The sequence below is a fragment of the Gossypium raimondii genome, chromosome 13, assembly GCF_025698545.1.
Source record: "Gossypium raimondii isolate GPD5lz chromosome 13, ASM2569854v1, whole genome shotgun sequence".
In the NCBI taxonomy this organism is placed as follows: domain Eukaryota; kingdom Viridiplantae; phylum Streptophyta; class Magnoliopsida; order Malvales; family Malvaceae; genus Gossypium; species Gossypium raimondii.
In genome coordinates, this window is record NC_068577.1 from 2,427,232 (window position 1) to 2,446,199 (window position 18,968).

The 18,968-nt window shown below is 30.3% G+C and overlaps 1 protein-coding gene across 2 annotated transcripts; it reads left to right on the plus strand.

The window, feature by feature from the left end:
- Window positions 1-10,292: 10,292 nt before the first annotated feature.
- Window positions 10,293-13,730, plus strand: LOC105783736 (zinc finger protein 4). 2 transcript variants are annotated; one of them, XM_012609353.2, is made up of 3 exons: window positions 10,293-10,526; window positions 10,698-10,759; window positions 12,665-13,730. In XM_012609353.2, exon 3 carries the CDS (start codon window positions 12,751-12,753, stop codon window positions 13,501-13,503), a length of 753 nt encoding a protein of 250 aa, XP_012464807.1. In that variant the 5' UTR covers window positions 10,293-10,526; window positions 10,698-10,759; window positions 12,665-12,750; the 3' UTR covers window positions 13,504-13,730. The 2 variants fall into 2 exon arrangements, with proteins under 2 accessions (XP_012464807.1, XP_012464806.1); XM_012609352.2 differs by lacking the exons at window positions 10,293-10,526; window positions 10,698-10,759 and adding an exon at window positions 10,776-11,171.
- Window positions 13,731-18,968: the final 5,238 nt, after the last annotated feature.

Here is an 18,968-nt window from a genome sequence, read left to right on the forward strand (position 1 = left end):
AAAACTGACATTAAAATAATATCTATTGCTTTGTAAAAATAAGGGACTTTTCGTAACTTTACGACTAAGTTGGAATCCAATTGGTGACTGATACAAACTCGATTAAAATATTAAATACGATACTAGATTATGACACACCCACCCATGTGGGTGAAAAACACAACCATGTAACAAATCTATTTTTACAAAATTAATATAAATAACAAATGAAAATTTGGTTTGATGGAAAAGTATAAATGTTGAAAATATAGAGTTTCGGGTTCCAACTTTATTACGTGTATAGGTTTTGCTATTTTTTTTAGGTAAAAGATATAAAATGACAAAAACACACTTAAAATAATATAATTTTGACACCAACTCCGTCAAGTGTTACAAGGGAGGGACCCACAAAGTAATTTTACACTCTTAATATCTTTTTATACCATTAATATTTTGACAATCCAACCGTCATATTTTATATTTCATTCATATGGATCATGTATGTCAAATTTGAGTAAATTAAAATTTTCTTACTAGTTTTATGTAAGCCACTTTCAATCGCTTTAATATATATCTCTATGATAAAGATGTTAGTTCGGTTCAAATTTACATGCGTGACATGTATAATTATATTGATAAATTCAATGTTTGAATCATTAAAATATTAATTGTATAAAAATGTACAAAATTACACCATTGTGTAAGTGGATCCCTCCCCATATCTATATATCCATGCCATATATTTAGGGGCTAACTAAGTTGGTGTCACCCTTAATTAGTCCACAACTTAGTTAAGAAATTACCAAAAGTTTATTTATTTTACAAAGTAGCAATTACTATTTTGAGGGTGTTTATGTCTTCTTATATTTTGATAAATATATAGTATACATTAAGAGATTGGCTAGATTGGTGTCACTCTTTAATTTGGTCTCAACTCAGTTAGGAAATTTCCAAAATTTCATTTATTTTATAAAGTAATAAATTTTATTTTGAGGCAATTTCTATCTTTTTATATTTTTAAAAATATTTTTATAAGAATTTTTTTATAAATTTGTTACATAAATATTTTCACCCACACCATTGGTGTGACAAAATCTAGTTATATTTAAGCCTTTGATTGAGTTAGTGTCATGAGTCAATCGAACACCAACTCAATAGAAAATGATTAATTTTTTACATAGTAACAAAATATTTCTATAATGATGTTTTTTTTATTTTATATTTTTATATAAAATCTATAAAATAAATTTAAATCCAAAATAAAATTTAAAAATATTTACATACGATCAAACTTAAATTTACTAGGATTTTCAAATCCTCAACTTTACGATTTCAACCAAATCTCGTTTATTTTTACATAATTTTTATCCATGAGCCATATCTTTTAAATAATTAGTTTTAGTTTAATAGTGTAAAATATCTTATAATTTATTTACTAACACAATTTTAGTATGTATAATATATGTTGACGCTGAATGAGCTGAGTAGCACTCAACAGTGTCCACTACAAACTGCCACTAAGGCAGTGAAATTATTTGTTATATTTGAGTTGACAATTTAATAAAGAAAATATTTGGATTAGTTAATGTGTTGTTATTTTGAAGATACCATGGTCAATGTATGAAAACCAATCATTGGCTATTGAAGATTGGGATTGGATTCGAGTGGATCAATTCAATCCTTGAAATGTGAAGATTCAATCGAGATTGTGTTGTTGATTTCTGGAATTCATATCTTCGATTGATTATGCTTTGCATGCTTATGTTGTAATAGCTATTTTCAAGGAATTACTTTGTATTCACTTAGATTCTATGTTAGCAAACCCAAATTTGATATATGCTTTGAGATTTGTCTAAGTTATGTAATGAGAGTTTATTGAAAGCACTTGTATCTGTTCATTGAGGAACTGTTTTATTAGTAAGTGCAAATTGAATTGTAAACATCGAGTGTTTATTGACCAAGTTCTTAGGGAGATGATTTGGAGGTGAATGTTCTAATCTTTAGATAAAAATGTGAAATCTCTATACTTGGAGAGTGATAGAGTGCGCATCACTTGTTATATTTGTAATTAAAGATAGTGAAATTACTCACTGAGCTAGGCTCCATAAACGTAGAGAAACCGAATTGCATAAGCAAACTTTTGATATTCTTTATTTTTATTTGCGCAGTTTTCAACAATGTCAAGCCATAATGATCATTGCAGTCAAGACTTTCATTATTTATTTTAAATTTCGTAAACAACACAATATACATATATAAAATATAAATAACATTTGCGATCTTATATCTAATTTATTAAATATATATATAAACTATTTCGAAGGGTAAAAATATAATTGTAAAATGTGAGGTTTCAAGTGGAATAAACTAGACCAAAACTATCCTGCTCCATCACTCACCTGCATTTTTTTTTCATTCGAAGTGAATCAATGCAAAATCTGTGAATAGATTGAGTTTGACATCATTAATCTATTCATCTTAAATGATTATAAAATTATAATATTTTGTTATTTTTTTAATAATTTTATTATAAGTTTCGTTTCAATTATATTTATTTTTTTTATAATAATATCTAAAATTATCCATAACCCCTCCCTAACCCATAAATAATAAGATAATCTACTTCTGCGCACTTGAACCCATGTCCTCCAGTAGTGATAACAATACCCATACTAATCGAGTTAAGACTCGACCGACCATTTCGTTCCTTTTTAAATGAGAAAAAGAAAAATAAATAAATATATACATTGACAACTACACAACGTATCCCATCAAAAGAAAAGAAATATATACAACGTGGACATAAAAATTGAATATATACATAAGAAAAAGGGTATGGAATATAATTAAAGAAAATGGGAATGGACCATCTTCATTTCTTTTAGCAGCAACACATGAATTGAGATGGTGACTAGACCAGATAATATTTAAAAGGAAGTCCCAGTGACACGTACGTACTATAGTACTTGAATATCATACCAAAAATATTTAAAATTCTATTCATGAATCGAGTTATATAAAGTGTGAAGGTTTACTTAAAATGTGAGATGATTTGAACAAAAGTACGAGGATCAAAAAATAGGATTAAGCAAAATAAACTTAAGTTAGTCAATATGTGGATAAGTTTGAAAAAAAAATTAGGTTCATATTTTAGGTTAGGTTAGATCTGGGCGAACCTAAATATAGTAATATTTCACATGGGTTCGGCTCAGCTCATGAAAACCTTTAGTCATAAGTCATAACCCGAATAGTAATAGTTAAATTTGCTAGGTCAAATTCCCGTACTATGCATAATTTATAGATTTAGTCTTTGTTCTCTAATTAGACCATTTTTAGTTTCTATACTTTTCAAATTTTAAAAATTTAATCTTAACTCAAACGGTAGTTGTTAAATCTATTGGCTAAAATGATGTGTATTTTTTTTCCCCTTTGTGAATATTATGTGGAAATATCAAGTTGGCGTGGCATTCCACGTGCCACAAAACGTATTCTACATAAGATTTTGAAAATAGCAAAATTTAGCTTTACGAATTTAATGACACTATTTAATCAAGACTAAATTTCAAAAATAAAATTGAAAAGTACAACAACGAAAAACAATCAAATTAAAGTACAGAAATTAAATACACAACTTATATATAGTACAAGGACTAGTATCAAAATTTGACCTATGAATTTCTTTTTATATATTGTCATTGAATTTTTTAAGTATTAAAAAGAGACGCGTATCCCATTTAGAGTATAATAAAACATAAATATATTATATATTAAAAATAAAACACGTGACAAAATCTACTTACAATAATGACGTGTATCAAATATTAAGGGTGGTTTAGATAGGCGGTAGGGTTAAGCTTACTTCTTGTCTCATGCTATATTATTTAATTTTATCGCCACCACTATTTTTACACTAACTACAAATAAACGCATTGTCTATCCAAACCAACCCAATCCTCCTTATAAATAAATACATATAAAATAACAACTTAGTGAAGTTTGACTCATTTACTTTTTAGCACAACAATGATTATAATTGGAATCCAGCTCAATTCAACTTAGGTAGATAATATCTTTTTATGTATTAGTGGCATCTTTTGATAGATGTTAATTTTTAAATTTTGTGATCACAATTTACTTTTTAATAATATAAAAATTATATTCCATTTTTATCATAGTTTTAGATCCCCATATTTTCAAATTGGGTTTAATTCATGTTAATTTCGTTTTTTATATTCTATTTTTAAAATTTGAAATTTCAATTATGATTAAATAATAATTATTAAATTCGTTAAGATTGTCATTTTTAATTTTCATATTTTTAAAATTGTGAAATTTCAATCGACCAAACGATAGTTATTAATTTTGTCAAGTTAAATTATATTATTTCTAAAATATTATGCAACAAACCTATCGTTACATGTGTAATACAATGTCAACTTGTTATTTCATATAATACTCGCAGAAAACCCATATTATTTTAGTTAATGGATTTAATGACTATTGTTTTAGTTAGGATTGAAATTTCAAATTTTAAAAACACAGGACCTAAAATGATAAAATTAAAACAAAGATTAAAATGGCAACTTATGAAACCAATTGCGAATTAAACATAATGGATTTAGCTATTACTATTTGGTTTAAGATTAAAATATCAATCGAAAAGTATAGGTACTAAAACTGATCAAATTACAGTAAAATTATTAAATCCACAATTTATGGATAGTAAAATAAATATATACAGTTAATAAATAAAATTAAATAAGAAATAAGCTTCAGGCTTAATGGTTAAGAGATAGCTTCCCTCCTTTGTGATCCCAAGTTTGAACCCCTCTTTTCTTTTTTTATTTCATAATTCTGCCAAAACAGGAATAAAAACTAATAAGAAATAGGCGACAACCCAATGGTTAAGCACTAGTTTCCCCATTGAGAACTTGAGTTTGAGCCTCCTCCCTTTTCATTTTAATTTCAAATTTCGGCAAAATATTGATAAAATTGCAAGTGCAACCCCTAGGGTTCACAAACCCTAGGAATTGACCCAATTCTTTCCTAAATAAAATTCATATCTTGCCCTTCCTAAAAATTTAAATAGAATTAGAATTCTACCATCTTTTTCTCTTTTTTTCCTAATTAGATTTTCATATTGCCCCTTTTCAAATCCTAATAGAATTTGCTCTCCATCTTTTTATTTATTCTCTATTTATTTTCTTTCCCTTTTCTTTACACCATATTTTCATCTTCATTATTGATAATTATTTTGCTTTCTCGAATCAAATCGTCCTCCATACGATTATTCTTTCTATCAGTTTTGGTACTTGCAGTCAATAGCATCCCTATTATTGCCAATAATCGATAAGTACATCTCATTCTCGATGTTTAGATCCCGATTTTTTTTGTAGAATTTCTATTTGACGATAATCTTTAAATTCAATTACTCAATCTTTTATGGTTCTTGACAAATCTTTCGATAATCTTGATAAATCTTGAAATCAATCGTTAATACATGTGTAAATGTCGTTTGAAGGACCTAATTTAGGTGCGTCAGGCCAAAATCGAGCATAAGGAATGTCAATCAAACTCTTTGTGAAAGGTGTGTGTTTTTTTACAAGTGAATCGGGATAAATATGTCTAAAATTAGGGCCACACAGGCATATGGACCACACGACCCTCCACACAACCATGTACCCTGCAAACCCTAGGCTAGTTCAAATCTCACGCGGCTAAAAACCTTCCACACGGCCTGCCACAGAGTTGTGTCTCCCCTGTAGGTTAATTTTTGCATTTGCCACACGGTCACAGTATGTTATAGGGTCTAGCCACACGACTGTGTGACCCTTGTTTTACAATTTTGCCCAGAATTTTATGAATTGTTCAGTTTAGTCCCTGTATAATCCCTAAACTATTTTTAAAAATTTTATTCACATGATTGAGTCCTTGATATTATAAGCATGCTAGATTATGTGATTTGATAATTGAACTGCTACTGTTTAATGTTGATATGTGAATATTTCAAGTCTATTGTCACTGTCTTTCTAATGAACTGATATTGTTATTATTGCCACTGTAGTACTGGTTGCATGCTTACCGTTATTGTTAAACTGAATACATGTTAAACATGCCTACTGTTACTATTGAACTAAATACATGATAATCATGCCTTTTGTTAATGTTAATCTGATCCATGCTAAGCATGTCTACTATTTCTGAACTGTACTGTACTATTATTAGCATGTCATACTACATTACATGGGGTGAGACGCTTTGAAAGGAGGAAGTACAGACAGTTTATCTGCAAACACTGGTGGTTTATCCACAAACTTATTGGCAACTTTTATATGCAAACCCGTTTTATATTTACAATTACTAGCAGTGTATTAACCTACAACACTGGTGGTTCATCTATAATGTTTACTGGCAGATTTTGTCTACAAACCCATTGTGTATTCACAACTACTGGCAGCGTATTAACTTGAAACACTTGGTTCATCCATAAACTAGAGTGTCCAGGATATAAGAGTTTTGGGGAACTCTTACTATGAAGTGTAGCGATAGGGTAGGACCTTTCTTTTCTATTAAATTGAAATTGTATTACATTGACACTTATAAGCATACTCGAATGAATTGTCAATTTTTTGCTATACTATATGATTGTTATTGTACTGAAAACTATTATTATGAATGTTTGGTTTATTATTTTGCACTGATTCTCTTGTGATAGAACTCACACTGAGCTTCATAGTCCACCCCCTTAATTTCCATCCTTACAAATAACCCATCAAGTTAGGATGCGGACATGACACCTGTAACACCCCTAACCCTTATCCGTCACTAGAACAGGATTACAGAGCATTACCGAACCTTACGGATTAAATACGAACATTTCACAACTTTTATTATACATATCAAGAATTAGTTATAAAACACTCATATTGTCTCTTAGATGGACCCTCGAGGCCCAATATACACCTTAGAAGTGAATCGAGACTAAACCAGGTACTCAGGAAATTTTTCCCAAAATCTCAATAAAATTTTCTTAGGAGCAGGGGACACATGCCCATGTGGCCGGCCGTGTCATGTCTTAGGTCGTGTGGGCATTCGATATGAGGCATACAGCCGTGTCTTTACCCGTGTAACTCTCTGACTTGGGTCACATGGCCAACCACATGCCCGTGTGCTAGGCCGTGTGCAAGGGCAGGTCGTGTCTCTACTTGTGTGGACGAAAATAGGCCATTTTAAGGCCACTTTTCTTACCCTTTTTGATATCAACCTATACACAACATTTCAATACATCAAATAGGCCCAATCAAGTAATCAACACAAGTCAAAACTCATGTTTTAAACATAATATATCATCACAAAACTCAATTGCCTAAGCTTACCAAAATAACTTCATTCATCGATTTACCAAAACCTACTACTAAATACATGCATACAAACATATATATATATAAGTCATTCATAATCATACTTCAAATTTAACTCTTTTCCAATCCAGCCCTATACATTCCATATAAACCATAAAATGTATAACAAAATCTACCGGAGCAAACTGGATAGTGTGGTTCAATGTGTTGATCTGATCCTCCGAACTTCTTGAAAATCTATAAAGAACATTAAACGACACAGTAAGCTTAATGAAGCTTAGTAAGTTCGTTGGCTTTAAATATAAATCTTACCAAACATACTATAATAATTCATTTAGGTAACTCATTTCACAAACATTTTCTGCCAATCACAACTTCGGTTGATGAATTCACTTATTTGAGCTCAATATTAATAATAACTTAAATTCTTCCACAGTAATTCCATATGGCACTTACCAGTCCTTGTCAAATCAGAGAACATCTTACGGATTTGATTACATCGTAAACAGAAGCCCGAAGGCTGCACAGAAGCACATAAGTGCTAAACGAAAACCCGTAAGGGTTTAACGGAAGCACATAGAAGCTAAACGAAAACCCATTAGGGTTAAACGAAAACATATATGAGTTAATTGAAGCTCATTAGAGCTAAACGAAAAGCAAACATGAAAGTTCGCAACAAACGCTGAACCTCGGTTTACTTGGGTAATTTTCTGTCAATTCCTCATTTGCACTGAACGACTGTACTCAATCACGCGTTCCATTCGTTCCGAACATTCAATTCAATTTCATAACTTTAATAATAAATTTATTTTCAACAAATGATATGAATAAATAAATAATATCATTCACCAATTAGCATATAACATTAAAATTTAACCATACGAATTTACCTGGATTTGATGTAAGTTTGTTGTAGTTCAATGATTATTCAATTAATTTCCTTTTTCACATTGATCTACGGGATCTTTATTTAAAATGTAAAATTATTCATTCATTAGCACATATTTCAATTCTAATTCATTTCACAATTTATAGCCCTCAATTTTGAAATTGCACAATTACCCTAACTTTTATAATTTTTTACAATTTAGTCCCTCACCAATTAGCCCATCAAATAAGCTAATTTTCTCAATTAACACTTTATCTAAATATTATAAGCTATTACACAGCCTTTGATAAATATAATTTAATACCAAACCCTAAGATTTAATATTTTCACAATTTGGTCCTAAAATCAAATTCTATTGAAATTACTTGATAAAATCATCATATAACAAAATTAAAGCTTCAATTCCATGTTAATTCATCATAAACATCCAGAAATAATCAATCTTAACTTTCAAAATTACCCATAAAATCAAAAACTAATGAATTGATAGTTGGACCTAATTGCAAAAGTCTTAAAAACACAAAAATTTCAAGAAAAGAGCAAGAATTAAAATCACTTGTAGAAAAATATGAAAAACCAGCTTTTTAAGGGTTCTTCAATGGTGTTTTTGGCTAAGAATTATGAAGAAATGTCTAGATATTCAATTAAATCCCATTTTTAACTATTAAGTTTTATTTCATTTCCAATTTTACCCCTTGTTCACAATAATTTCATGATTTTTTTTGCACTCATGCCGTCCAACCTCTTATTTTAGGTTTATTTACCCTTGAAGTCCCTCCTCATTTAACATTTAGGCTATTTTATCACGTTAGCAAGTTTTGCACATTTTTCAATTTAGTTTTTTTAATTAATTAACTATCGAAACATTAAAATTTTCTAATGAAACTTTAATACTAACTTAATAACACTCCATAAATATTTATAAAAATATTTACGGCTCGATTTATTAAATCGAGATCTCGATACCTCGTTTTTGAAACTAATTAATCTAATAAATACTTCTAAATCAAAAATTACTAATTCAAAAGTCTTCTAAAATCATACTTGACTCATAAATAATAATTAATAAAATTTTCAAACTCACTCGTCGGATTTAGTGACCTCGAATCACTGTTTTCGACACTACTAAAAATTGAGTTGTTATAACATCTGGAGGGTCTCGGCTCGGTTTTGTTTGTTAAGATATTTTTATTATTTAGAGACTATATTATTTTATTTTGAAATGTGACATGAGACATAGGATTTGAGATTTTATTTATTTATTTATAGCTTGCATGACATTTAATTTGATTTAGGATATCGAATTATGAATATGAATTAGTTATGCAAGAATTCGATTTTATTAAAAATATAAATAGATATCATTTTTCTGTTGCTAAACTATAATTAAAATATTGGGTAATAAGTAATTTGGTAATTAACTAGGTTTTCAAAAAGTAGTCACCGTTACATAGGTTAATTAAATTTAAATCGATTATTGACAACTCATAAATTTTTCTGAAAATGACTAAATTTTCTTCTAGAATAAACAAATATTTTAAAATAAGCACTATTTATTATTAAAACTAATGTAAGATATTAATTATTATAAAATTTAATCATTATAAAATAAATTCCATCTACGAATTTTATGATAAATATAATTTATGTTGTATTATTTTACTAAAATATTTTTTTAAATGAAATTTTTATTAAATAACACAAAATATTTTATATAGAACCATTCAACACAAAAAATTATTTTTCAAAAATAAATAAATTTTAATGAAACAAATATAGCTAAAGAAAGTAGATATTGTAACCATTGAAGCCACACAGACATGGATATTGTGCTTTAAATATTTTACTGAAAATTGGCTAAAAAATATTTATTGAAAAAAAAATTACAAGAAAAAGTATGGGCCCGACTTTACCACTTGCTTTGCAAATGAGCTCTTGTTCTGGTCCTTGTCCCCCATTGCTGAATGGCAACATCAAGCAACCTCAAATTATTATCTTATAGATTTGATTCATTCCAATCCGATTAATGATTCATATATGCCCCTCCCATAAACAAAGGATATAGTATTGTTAATTTCTTTACAACCCCTCATTGACTCTTTTACCATTCAATTTTAGTCCATATTGCTGCAATTCATATGTATATAGATAACCCTTGTTTATTTTCTGGGTATAAAAGTTGAAGCAGGAGAGAAGCATAAAGGTATAAAGGCAAATGCTTGGGCTAGATTGGTATGATAAGCTCAAGTCCATGCAAATTCCATAAGTGAGCATGGGAATGAATCTGACAAATGTTGGTGAGTAATACTGGAAAGAAGAATCTGACCACAACCACCTTTCTAAAGGGAGAAAAAAAAATTTTACAATAAAGTTTAAAGGATGATATGTAACCGTATTCATAAAATTAATATCATATATTGGTAAGTGTGGTAGTCTATTATGATGATAATATATAGTATTATCTGCAGGTTGAGGAGCAATGAGACACAGCACTTGAACAGTATCTTTTGATGTTATTGTGGGACTTACAGTAAGTACTATTTGCTTGCCTCTTTGTGTCCTCTAATGGTATCTCTCCCTTTCTCTCTCCACTCATTGATTTGTAGCTATTGAAACACCGGAAGAGCCCAAAAATCAACAAACACTTGTTACTGTATTATCTTTTTCTTGCTTTTTTGGTTTGCTGAATTCTCTGACTTTGCACCCTCATACCCATCTCTCTAAACCTCTGCTTTCCCATAATTGTACACCTCCTCTTCCATCTTATCTCCTCCTTTTTCATCTTTAACACTCGCTGTACTATTTGTGGTAGAAAAATAGCAGAAAAACACAAAAACACCCACAGGTTTATATACTTCTTTGTCTCTTCATACTTCATCTCATAGCTTACAGAAGTATTAAACCACTCGAACCTTTGTTTGTTGCTTCGAAAGATATTCCAAGTAAGAATCTTTTTCACCATCTTATATAGTTTATGGATTTGGTTTTTCTTTTTTTTTGTTAGCTTTTGTTTTGTGTTACTGATTTGAAGCTGCTGTTTTGCACTGTTGTGTTAAGCCTTTTTGAATTTTCAGCTTGATTTGGTTTCATCTTCTCTCTTTTTTTTAATGACTTTTAGAGTGATTTTGTTTGCATTTTGCTGCTATTAGTTTGTGAAAAATGGTTCTTTCATTCCACTGTTTCTGATAGAGATTTGGAGATGAAATTAACTTAACATGAATCTGATGAAGCACTTGAACAGACTTTTAGGGTTATGAAAAAAAAGCACCTTCTTAGGCAATTCTGAATAGCTTTCATCTGTTTCATGCATGTCAGCTGATTCCTCAAACCCTCATTTCTTTAGTATCTGAATTTGACACCTATTTGGTCATATATGAACAGCTATTTATACTTTAATCATGATTTTGAGCCAAAAAGTGAAACGAAAATAAAATTTGAGTGTGTTTGGTAAAGAAGGAAAAGTAGAAGGAAATGAAAATGAGAGAGATGGCTATTTCAGTGCATGAAACTTAATGAGAGAAAATTCGTGGGAAAAAAGTTACCAAGCACACCAATACGAATCCTTACTTATTAGACAGCTAGTTCTACGATTAGCTTGAACCCATTGTATTAATGTAGCCTACAGGAAAATTCTAAATCCAGTTTCATTCAATGTCATGCTCTAGAAGGGAATGGATATCATGTCAATTTTGTTTCTTCCTTAATGTTTACTCTTTGCACCGTGATTGGTTCTCTTTTTTTTCAATTCCATTAGCTTGAAGATCAACAGTTTTGTCGCTCGTTGATCCGTTAGTGGATAATTGGATCCTTTTTGTCCTCATTTTTAGGATTTTCTCATTTCAAATAAGAGAAGTTGGAGATAAATCATAGATACCCTTCATCATGTTAGCCGGAAGTAAGACCTATTTACCATTGGTTAGCATTATGAACTTTTATGGCTGCATGATGCGTGTGATTGTTTAATGTTTACGGACTTGTATTTATGGAGATTATTACATGTATCACTTAGTTAAACCATACTGTCCATGTTTCCAAGGTTGGATTTTTTTTCTTCAAATGGAAGTTAGCATGCTCATAATGACGGATTACATATGACAAGCTTGAGAGGCCAGAATATACTGTTAAAATGATGTGTATCGCAAACACATCGGTTAAATCTTGAATTGCTTGTTGTCTTATAATCAAATTGGATTTTTCAACCAATTTGAATTGATGTTAAATTATGCATGTTACTCATGTCTATTAGTCCGCCGTGCTTGCCGTTAAATCCTGGATTGCTTATGGTTTTATGTTTGAGTTCGGTCTCTGCGCCTATTTCTATTTGATTTTACATTGAATGCTTAACATATAGTACGTGCATGACAACTTCGGGCAATTGCATCTTTCTTGCTCACTTAAACTTTAGCCAATGATTCATTTCTTTTGGTATGTGCAGGTGTTGAAGAGCTATATAATTAGTACTGCAGCAATCCGTACCGGGTATCAAAAGGAACAAGCACAAAACTTGCTGCTTTACCGAGAATGACACTGCCGAATCTTGGGTTAGAATCTGAAAACGATTCCAAAGCAAGTAGCCAAGTGGCTTCCAACATATCTGCACAAGAGGCATCCACTGATCCCTCGAAGGATACCACAACCACTACTTCATGCCTCTCGAATCCTGTAAAGGTTCAACCAGATCCAGGGTCTGTTTCCCTTGACCTGACTCTGCACTTCAGTGCCAATGATGCTGAGATGAAGGGTGCCACTGGTGAGACTATGGGGATCAACACTTTGTCAACACCGAGGGTTTTCTCTTGTAATTACTGCAGGCGCAAGTTCTATAGTTCACAAGCACTGGGTGGACACCAGAATGCTCACAAGAGGGAGAGAACAATGGCAAAGCGTGCGATGCGGATGGGGTTATTATCCGATAGGTATACAAGCTTAGCATCTCTGCCTCTCCATGGTTCGGCATTTCGGTCCCTTGGGGTCAAAGCTCATTCCGCTATGCACCAAGGAATGTTGCCATCATCCCAAAGACCTGTAGATACAAGAAGTGGAGCACGGTTCGATCAAGGGTGTTTCGGGATGCCGATATTCATGGAAGATGAGGAGGTAGACTTGTATTGGCCAGGGAGTTTCAGGCAGGTGAATGAAGAAAGAGTTGGGAGTAACCAAGCTATGGAATTGAGTCAAAATCCAACTCAAAGTTCAAATATAGGTTTTATAGCAATGGCAACACTACCAAGAGCAGATGCATCATCTCAACTGGATCTCACTTTGAAGCTCTAATAATTTTTGAAGTTTACTTGTCAATTTCATCCGAACCTGATACTGATTATGTTAGCTCACTCTTGTACAGTGAGGTGCATTAGCAATAGCTGCTACCTCCTATCATTATTTTTGCTAGATTCCTTTAATTTAATAACTTTTTCTTTTTTAAACCTTTATCTGTGCCCATGTTCGCTGCCGATCAGCTACGTTTGGTTATGAAATGAAAGATATAGCCTTTCCCTGTAGCATCATTTTACTATTCTGACAAGGTGAACTTACTTACCCCAACACTCCAACCCTTGCATTAGCAAAGGAGAGACTAAATTAGATGAAATGAGCTGATTGACCAGATCGGATTTTCAAACATTGAATGGTTCAACTTAGATTGAATTTCTTGTTTTTCAAATTATTGAAATTCAATTTGTATGACTTGAAACGTTGAACATTGTTTGAAGACCAAGGTTGGATGAATGATGACTCGGTGTTGGATATCTAAGAGTGCTTTTGGATGGACAGTGCTTTTATTTTCTGTAAGGTTAAAAACAACAATGGCGATTGTGAGATTAGTTACTGTAGTTATGAGTTAAAATATTTTACAGCATCATAGCTACTGCCCATGCAAAGGCACCTACACTAAAAGTGAATTAAGTGTAGTTTTATCGATATTATTATAATGTTTTTGACATAAACTGGAAAATTAAGTGTTGAATTTAAGTTAAAAAATATGTTTGGTGTATTATTTAAAATTAAATATTGAATATATTTAGATGGTTTGATAAAAGGATAATATAATCCAAAATAAAATAAAAACAATTGCACGTACTCTCTATTAAGTGATAAGTAGGTCTTTATTTACTTATCATTTTCCATATTTTTTGTAGAAAAAAATCTATTTAATTGTTTTCATTGTAGGTTATCAAAGGTGTTTTTAAATGTAATTTAGCAAAAATATTAATTTAGGCCGTCAACCTTTAAAAAGTCGAATTTGACCGTCAACCTTTCAAAAAAAAGTTGAATTATTATTTTTTAATAGAAATATTGGCTAAAAAGTTAAGTTTTTAAGCATGTCAGCCCACATGGAAATACTCATGTACTTCATGCTAAATTCTTTTTTTTTAAATTATTTTCTTTTTATTTTTATAATATTTATTTATGTGACATATGAGACATATAATGACATGTCAAAATAAAATTCACATGGATTGTCACACGGATTCTCATGCCGACATTATAAAAAACCAATATTTTAGTCAATATTTTATTTTAAAAAATAATTTAATTCTTTTTAAAACGTTAATAGTCCAATCTAACTAAAAAATAAAGGTTAAATGACAAAAAATGTAAGATTTAAAGGATAAATTTATCATCATACAAATAATTATAAGATTATAATAATTTGATTTAAAAAATTAAAATTATCAAAAATTAATCTATTCTTGTCATCAACTATTTCAAAAACTGTAAATATTTTATAGAAAAACATTTATAATTTCAGTCACGGACTGAGCATGCACAAGAGAACGCAATTTGATATAAAAAAATGAAAAATAAAACTCTTAAATCACGAGATATTGATTTTATGGATTGAGCCAATATATATCATTCAAAATTACACGTTAGAAATATATATATATATATATACCTTTAAGGTCAATTGCCAACTTGTTGCATCAATGTAACAACAATACCGTGTTGACACTTCACATTCATATCTTCTTGAATTTGGATTAGTGATGTGTTTATCTGTAATTGGTGTTAAAATAGTAATAAATGTAAGATTAAATACTATAGTGATACTATAACGTGAAGCAAAAAATAAGCTAAACGCACCACACTACATCTTACCGCCTAACCAAACTCACCCTTAATTCTTAAACAAAACCAGGTTATTTGTTCATATATATATATATATATGGAGGTACCTCTTAATATATCTAAATTTATTTTAGACTTAACAGGTACTTAAATTTAGAAAGAATAAGTTAATTTGGTAATTTTTTAAGTACTTAATTAATATCGTTAAAATACATTGATATAACACTAACTATCAATAGAATGGTGACTGATGGGTGTTGAAACCACCAAATAAAATAATTCCTACAATAAAATAACTCTAAACACTAGTAAAGAGTAGTAAGGTCGAGTTCACAGGGATTGAATATTATGATCAACTTCTGTGTTTTTCTTGTGAACAAAATTTCGGTCGAGCTGATAATCATGGTAATAGTCGTGCCCATAACTCTAAATGGACTTGCTGAAAAATAAATAAAATAAATTAGGGGAGTTGGAAATGTCTAGAAATTAAATTATTGAGATAGCAAAAATAAGCAATTAAAGAAATCGAAAGTAAAATTAAATTAGAAAATGAATTTGGGTTTTGCAAACAGAATTATAAAGCCTTAGCCTTAGACTCGGTGAAGTCTGGTTTCTGAATCGATCTTCGAAAATTAGTTTTCTTCTTAAATAATAAGTTGGTTATAGCGGCTAAGAACGTCCTAACCGCCAATTCTTCCTCTCGTAGTTGATTCCAGTATGACCTGCAAACCAACCCTTACTGATTATCTAACTGCGATATCGCATTTGCGATTCAAGACTTTGGTAGCCTTGCGTTTTGAAGAACCAAACTCGGATTAACGGCCTCAACCGTGCGGGTCGTTTAAATCAGATCACTATCTCCATTGACGAAAATCTCACTAGTATGACCCCGCTAGGACACGTCAATTTGTTCGCAATAATCCAAACATAGCACGACCAACTCGTCTTCCCAACTATAAGCTAAAACGACTCCAACCCAACACGCACTTTGTGTTAAAATCGAGTTAACTTTAAGGGATAAATTTGTCAATCCCAATATTCCGGAGAGGCAGTGAATACCATTATGAAAGATTTTTAGTGCGGGTATATTTCTCACGATTCTTAACCGAAAAGAATACCAGCCTAAAGCTAAGTAAAGATTTAGTGAAACATGAAATTAGTCATGCTTTTGTTGGTTTAAGGAAATGATTTTTAAGGAAATGGTGAAAGTTGAAAAGAAAAGGGACTCAGAAAGCAATTAAACAATTTTGCAAAGAAACAAGGAAATGGAAATGGAATGACAGTATGCTACTCACGCGTGAAATTGGAAGGGAAAATTCAATTCCAACTGAATTCAAATGTGTCTTTTCAAGTGTACCATACCACTTAATTTATACATAAATCATATACTAAAATTAGGCTAATTCCACCTACTAACTAATTACATGAAAAATATAATATTATGTTTTCTAAATTTGGCTTTTACAAAGTCAAAAAAAAAATCTGATCAGCCCTTTAATATCTCTAAATTTCTAATTTGGCCACTCTTCTATTGTTCATGCTCCAATTGAATCCTTTTCTACTCGTTTTTTGCATTAAAGTATCCGAATTTCGTTCCTGACAATATTTAGACATAAAATTCACTAATTAGCAAGAGTTAATTCAAGAACAAGTTGATTTGAGCACGTAAAATATGCAAAATAAACATGCTATCAGTGACACGTAACATCCTCTAGTAAAAATAAAAATAATTAAAATTAAAAAAATATATTTTGTTATACATGGGGAATGAACTTAGACAAATAGTTGTCCAGATTCAGATGAACTAGACAACCATCGGTCCAAGTTCTTTTAGATATATATATATTTTTAAAATTTTTTATAACATATCAAAAAAAAAAATTATACTTGATTGAGTTTTAGCTTAGTTGGTATTGGTAAATGTTACCAATGGAAGAGGACATGAATTGAATGCATTGAAATGCGTTTATCTTCTTATTTATCAATTTTATTACCACATTATTATTTTAAAATTAAAATATATAAAAAATAGAAATTTATAAAATATTAGAAATGTTGTTTCACCCATTTATAATATAAACACCAAATTTAAACCAATTTTTTCAACTTAAGGAGAACTTAATTCTATATTATAGTCTACAAAGAAGTTGTTTTCTTTTATTCGAAAATTTAATTAATTTGAACCCAATTTAAATTTATTATATCAGTGCTAGATAGTTCAAATATAACTCTAGTTACAACCTGGTTTGTATATGATAAATTAATGTAATTTGTTTTATTAGTTACACTTGGCACTTGGACAATAGATAAACAAATAGGGGACACAAGGTCTGTTTACGCAATTCAATTTCCCTATGTTTACGGAGCCTAACTCAGTGAGACATATTCACTATCTTCCATGCTTACAACAAGTGATCCTAAATCTATCACACACTCGTGACAATTTCTTTACTTTTGCACCTTGAAGACTAATACTGTCACCGCTAAATTTACCCTTTTGAATTCAGCAAGTAAAATCACAACACAATAGGTTTTGCTATCACAATGCACTCATAAAATAAAGTTCCTCACTTGAACAAATTAAATGTTATCTCTCTCTCTCTATACAATAACTTATACAAGTCTCTCAATTATATAGAATATTTCGAGACTTACTTACATAAAAAAGATCTATCACAATCCCTATAAAACAACAATAAGATAAGCTGAATATAATAAAATAATAATAAACGTTCAATCCATTCCAATATCCATGATCCAAGCAATTAGATAAGGGTGATCTGATCCGATCCACTCTTCCAAATATGTTTCCCCAAGTGATATGATCTTTAATGATGGGATAAATGCAATCCACATAATCAACATAACCCATAATTTCGATTCAATAAATTGCCAACAACACAAACATGAAAACTGCACACGATGTCGCTATTATTCAGGGAGTGGGCACTCCCTCAGGCACTCCTTTATACTTCCCATATTTTTCAACAAAAGATATTTAATTTGTCGAGGATATTATATAGAAAAGATCTTTGTTGATTTAACTCTATGTTGAAGACTTGTATTGAGTTGAATTAAATGAATTAGAGATTTACATTAATTGTAATTGAGAGAGCACTTATTTGTTTTGGTGAGGAGTTTGTTTTTAGTGCAAAATTAGTATAAGCAAGTTGCTCGTGTTGTTCAGTTTGTAACTAAACTTTAAAGGAAGAAAGTCTTAGCGGGAGAGTGACTTAGACGTTGTATAGGAGTGAGGTTGTAACTTGGTGAGTAAATTAAATTCATATAAATTTTAAAAAAATATATCTTTATATAAAAATTTTAAATTATTTTTACTAATTTAAATATAAAATATTTAATTTTACATTCCGCCCTAAAAAGTACAATTGATTGCGCAAAGAATATTAATTAATTTTTGGTTTTAGGGTTTTTCGAGGTAGTTTACGAATTTAGAGGAAAAGCAATGTAATACTTTACAACAAAGCACACTTTGTCATAAGATTCTCGTTTTAAATGATGCCTTTCTTCACGAATATATATATATACTTTCATTACAATATTCAATAAGTAATCCTTGTTCATTGGTGGGAAAAAAAGTAATCCTTGTTCATTGATGAATTTTTAAAACTTAAATTAGATTAAGTTCAAATTTAAAATAAAAAATTAAT

Coding starts and splice junctions, on each gene's coding strand:
- LOC105783736 (XM_012609353.2), top strand. CDS start 12,751: ATGACACTGCCGAATCTTGGGTTAGAATCTGAAAACGATTCCAAAGCA.